Source organism: Phyllostomus discolor, chromosome 13 (genome assembly GCF_004126475.2).
Source record: "Phyllostomus discolor isolate MPI-MPIP mPhyDis1 chromosome 13, mPhyDis1.pri.v3, whole genome shotgun sequence".
Lineage (NCBI taxonomy): Eukaryota > Metazoa > Chordata > Mammalia > Chiroptera > Phyllostomidae > Phyllostomus > Phyllostomus discolor.
The window spans coordinates 11,039,777-11,044,961 of record NC_040915.2 but is presented as its reverse complement, the minus strand read 5'-3'; the positions used below and the strand labels follow the sequence as shown (position 1 = coordinate 11,044,961).

General features: G+C 47.6%; 1 protein-coding gene across 1 annotated transcript; it reads left to right on the top strand.

The window, feature by feature from the left end:
* The first annotated feature begins 1,409 nt into the window (after positions 1-1,409).
* Positions 1,410-4,202, top strand: HNRNPA0 (heterogeneous nuclear ribonucleoprotein A0). The gene has a single exon (XM_028527362.2). It carries the CDS (start codon positions 1,750-1,752, stop codon positions 2,659-2,661), a length of 912 nt encoding a protein of 303 aa, XP_028383163.1. The 5' UTR covers positions 1,410-1,749; the 3' UTR covers positions 2,662-4,202.
* The last annotated feature ends 983 nt before the right edge of the window (positions 4,203-5,185 follow it).

The window sequence follows — 5,185 nt, the reverse complement described above, 5'->3', positions numbered from 1 at the left end:
TTCCATCTTCAATATTAAAATGGCTACACAAAAATTCACCAATTTTGATGTTTTTTAAAAAAGGCATGCTGATATGACAGCTGTTAAAATACAATCTAACTCCTTTCAAATGAAGTTAAAGCCCGCTAAGTGCTACTAGAGCCATCTTACAGAAAAAACCAAAGGAACTTTTTGGCCAACCCAATATATGATGTTTATGTATTTTCTAGTCTGGTATTAAACACCGGTGAAAAGCTAATGTTTTGCCCTGACTGGTGTGGCTCAGTTGGTTGGCGTCCACCCACGAAGTGAAAGGCCACAGGTCCACCCCTGGTCAGGGCTCGTGCCTGGGTTGTGGGGATTCCTGTGGTTGGGGAGCCGAGGCAGGGAGCAACCTTGTTTTTCTCCCTCTCTTCCCCTCTCTAAAATTAAATAAATCTTTAAAAAAAAAGAGCTAATAACATTTTAGTTGGGAAGAAAGCAATTGATATCATCAACTTAACCTGTAAGATACGATCACTGAAGTAAAATGAAAATGTCTTGGCGGAGGGAGATTTAGAGGGGCGCCGCATAGGGGCTTCACGGGTGGCCCCAAAGGGCGTCAAGTCTTAAGCGCTTTTGGCACACGGCTGTCCTTCAAGTCGCTTGGGGCTTGCTTTTGCGCAGGGCCACGTGCCCATGTTTTAAACCGCGCGGGGGCCTACTATAAATGGCTAATCTCCTTCCCCAACGAGGCCTCTACCCTCCATCATTGTACCACAGTGAAGAGGGAGGGTACCAGGTGTAGCGACCCTGTTGGAACGTGGCGGGTGAATCCAGGCCCCCATTCCCAACAGTCAAGTTTTCAAAAAGCCCGCGCGTGGCGTCCCAGGCCGCATCCGTTGGGAACGGACCTCAGAGCACCCCGCTCTTCGCCCTTCCCACCCCCCCCCCCCCCCCGCCCCAAGCCCAGGGCGGGAGGAGGTGCGGTGGTGACAGGCAGGCTCCGCAATAGGGGGTATCGAGACCAGCGCGCTCCTTGGAGCGCGCCCGTCGAGCGCCTGCGGAAAACGGAAGTGAGTGCGAGTGGGTTGCGGTGATTGGCTGAATTGACATGCCTCTCAAGGGGCTGGCGCGAACGCCACTGCGGCGTTGGGCGAGGGGGACACGGCAAGGGGAGGGGTAAAATCACTGGGAACAGCCTCTTTGCTGGGGAAAAAATGAGTCTCAGAGGTACGCAAAGGCCAGGGGTAGTCCCATGTTAGGGCACACAGCAGAGCTCGGCAATGAAAATGGGGCGGTAGAAGCGCGACAGAGCAGAGAAGGCCGAGGGCTTGAATAGACGGCGTAGGGCGGGGAGTCCGTGATTAAGAGCGGCGCTGCAGCGCGGTAGGCGGGACTAAGGAGAGCAAGGCGGGGATTGGCGGGCAGCCCTGGGCTGCGGTACGTCGGCGGTGACGCATGGCTCGGGGAGGGTGCGCGCGCGTTCAGCGGCCTCTTTGTGTGGTGCCTAGGTAGGAGAGCGGAGGTGGTGGTGGCTGTGGCGGTAGTAACGGCCTTGGTTGTCTTCCAGTTTTCTCTGCTCGCCCTCTGGCCGGCACCTCTCCCCTTCCCTCCCCCTTCCTTTTTTCCTCCTTCCCTCCCCTTCCCTCCTTCCCTTCCCCGCCGGTGACCGGCGGTGGCGGCTCCAGCAACGGCTGGGCCCAAGCTGTGAAGAGGCTTTAGTCAACGATAACGGCGACGGCGAAACCTCGGAGCTCGCAGGGCGGGGGGAAGGCCCGGCCCTTGGAAATGGATAATTCCCAGTTGTGTAAGCTGTTCATAGGCGGCCTCAATGTGCAGACGAGTGAGTCGGGCCTGCGCGGCCACTTTGAGGCCTTTGGGACTCTGACGGACTGCGTGGTGGTGGTGAACCCCCAGACCAAGCGCTCCCGTTGCTTCGGCTTCGTGACCTACTCCAATGTGGAGGAGGCTGATGCCGCCATGGCCGCCTCGCCCCATGCAGTGGACGGCAACACGGTGGAGCTGAAGCGGGCGGTGTCCCGGGAGGATTCGGCGCGGCCCGGTGCCCACGCCAAGGTTAAGAAGCTCTTTGTTGGGGGCCTTAAAGGAGACGTGGCCGAGGGCGACCTGATCGAGCACTTCTCGCAGTTTGGCACCGTGGAAAAGGCCGAGATTATTGCCGACAAGCAGTCCGGCAAGAAGCGTGGCTTCGGCTTCGTGTATTTTCAGAATCACGACGCGGCAGACAAGGCCGCAGTGGTCAAGTTCCATCCAATCCAGGGCCATCGTGTGGAGGTGAAGAAGGCCGTCCCCAAGGAGGATATCCACTCCGGTGGGGGCGGAGGCGGCTCCCGGTCCTCCCGAGGCGGCCGGGGCGGCCGGGGTCGCGGTGGCGGTCGTGACCAGAACGGCCTGTCTAAGGGCGGTGGCGGCGGTTACAACAGCTACGGTGGTTACGGCGGCGGCGGCGGCGGCTACAATGCCTACGGAGGAGGCGGAGGCGGTTCGTCTTACGGTGGAAGCGACTACGGTAACGGCTTCGGCGGCTTCGGCAGCTACAGTCAGCACCAGTCCTCCTATGGGCCCATGAAGAGCGGCGGCGGCGGTGGAGGAGGCAGCAGCTGGGGCGGTCGCAGTAACAGTGGACCTTACAGAGGTGGCTATGGCGGTGGGGGTGGCTATGGAGGCAGTTCCTTCTAAAAAAATTTCAAGCACCTGGGAGTGGCTATAGGGGTAGCTCTTCAACCACCCAACTAGGGTCAATTCCCGAGTCCCTTCCCCTCCCACCGCCTTCCCCATTTTGCCCTTGGGGGAGCTGCTTCTAAGGCTGCTTACTCTTGGGGGTGTTGCCCTGTTTGCCTGCCACCTCTCTCGTCTCTGCCTCTGAAGATGGACTCTGCCCCACATACACATTTTTGTGTTACAGTTATTGATGGACTATATTTTTTTATTATTACTTGGACTTTCGTCGTTTTTATACTAGCAAGATGTCTCGTTTTAATTTGTGTTTTTTGGGGGGAGGGAGTGAACTTGCTGATTCTGTAGCAAAACTTGGGTGGGAGTTGGGGTGGGGGGTTAGTTTACTTTGTTGTAAGGACTTGATACCTGGCTACAGCGTTTTCTATGAAATCTACTTGGATCCCATGCCTGAAATTTGGAAGCATATGTACAAAAATCATTTTTACGTTTTATTTTTAATAAACCATTGTGTTTGACCGTACATGTCTAACATTTTTTTCTATGATCCATTTCGTACAGTTTTAAGGGATATTAGTTGAAAATTTTTTGTGTTCTTAATTTTGATGTGTACTCAGAGGGACTTTTGAAAGGTCCTGGTTTTTTTTTTCCCCATTGCCCTACTAGTGATGTGTTGAAATTTATCCCTTTACAGGCAAAACTTTTGAAATGATGGGTGTGGCTTTTTAAAAATCTTTAAAGTTTCTGTGCATCCATCTCTTGTTCTAAAGGATTTGTTTATCATCTTGACATTATTGGTTACTTCTTTTTATGAGAATTTACTTAAAAGTATGTACTGTGCAGTTCTAAAGAAATATTTTGTGTAAAGCATGTGTTTCATTCATATAAACTATTTAAAAGTTTTCACATTGCCTAGTTTTATCCCTCTTAATGGTTTGTCTGTAATGAGTGGCTACAATAAGGGTTCTATTTTACCTTCAAACTAAATGCATTTTTGTATTTTCAGAGCAGGTTTAAACGTTTTTTCCTATAGCTGCTGTCCTCACAGAAATCCTTCCCTCAACGTATGTAGCGCCATCTACTGGCACAGTGGCAGTATATGTGCAAAACAATTTGTTTAAAAACTTGTTTAGAACAATTGCATCAGATTTAGAAGTTTTGCCATCAAAAAATCTGTTCAGACTTTGGTAACACGTTTACTTTAGGTGGGCTTAACAGGAATGTAGTTAACAGCCCATATCACAATTGCCCTTTTTACAAGAGATTGGAAAATGTAAACTGCTATGCATAGCTTGGGCAGTGGCCCCAAATTGCTATGACAACGTGAACCAGCTACATGTACTGGTGTCTTAGGTGCAAATTGTAAAGCGAAATATCTGTATTCTGTTTGGTTAACAAATGTGTATTTGTAGCCCTTTAATGCAATAGATTTCAGTTGTTTATAAATAACAAAACTAAACAACATAGGAGAAGATTGCCTTCCTGGATAGAAATATAGAATAGCAACGTTTATGGATATCACAAATAAAGAATTCAATTCTTTACATGATTGAGTGAGAGTATGTATAACCTGGTGGGTGGGTTCAGATTACCTATTAATCTAGAACATTTATTTAACATTATAAAATAATTGGCTTGAATTCTACAGTTGAAAGTCATACTAAGAAGACTTTTGAAGGGGAGATTCTTTGGCTTAAAGACTATTTTAACATGGACCCCCCCCCCTTTCTCTTTTAGTTCTTGTCATTATATGTTTCTAAAGATCTAATTCTTGTCAATTTTCTTCTTAATTGCCAAGGCTCTGCTTTCCTAGAGGAAAGGTCAAGGTTGCTAAGCCAGATTATGGACGCTCAATTGTCAATTTGACAAAGGATAGCTGATGCTTGGTACAAATATCTAAATGTACTTCTATGATAAATGGGATAGGTTTTTGCACATTGAATAAAACACGTCAAATCTTTTGCTCTCAAATTGTTCTACAGTTCTCTTAAGTTGGTTGTATTTTTCACTTTTAGTGAAACACTGCATGTGAGCTTCATTTGGTAATTTGGTTCAGCATTTTGGGGGCTACTAGGATACAGAGTGATATGCTTAAATTTTTTGTTATAATTGTCACTGTCTTTTACTCAGTTTTAGTGGAAAGATCTATTTTTTTTCTGGGTCAGTTGGAATAGACCACTTTTTGGAGGGTTTTCAAAGTTATAAGACTGTTGTCATTTTGAATTCCAACATAGTTGTAAAAAGTTATGTGAATTATGTAAAAATTGCTAGAAAAGCGAGTTAGTATGCTGTTCATTGTCATATATCTACCTTTACAAATTTCTGTAATTTGGGCTGGTATTTAGTGGAGGCAAAAGCATAGTGGTATTTACTTTTTCCCAAATTCCTCTTGCTGATTTTTATACAAGCACTTTTGGCATCTGGGACTTTTTTTGGAAGGGGAACAATCAGTTGTATGTTTTGATTTCTTTTCATCTATGAGAACTATCAATATTCAAATTTAATATGTGAATTCATGGGAGTAGGT

Excerpts from the sequence above, each read along its gene's own strand:
- HNRNPA0 (XM_028527362.2), top strand. The coding sequence starts at position 1,750 with ATGGATAATTCCCAGTTGTGTAAGCTGTTCATAGGCGGCCTCAATGTG.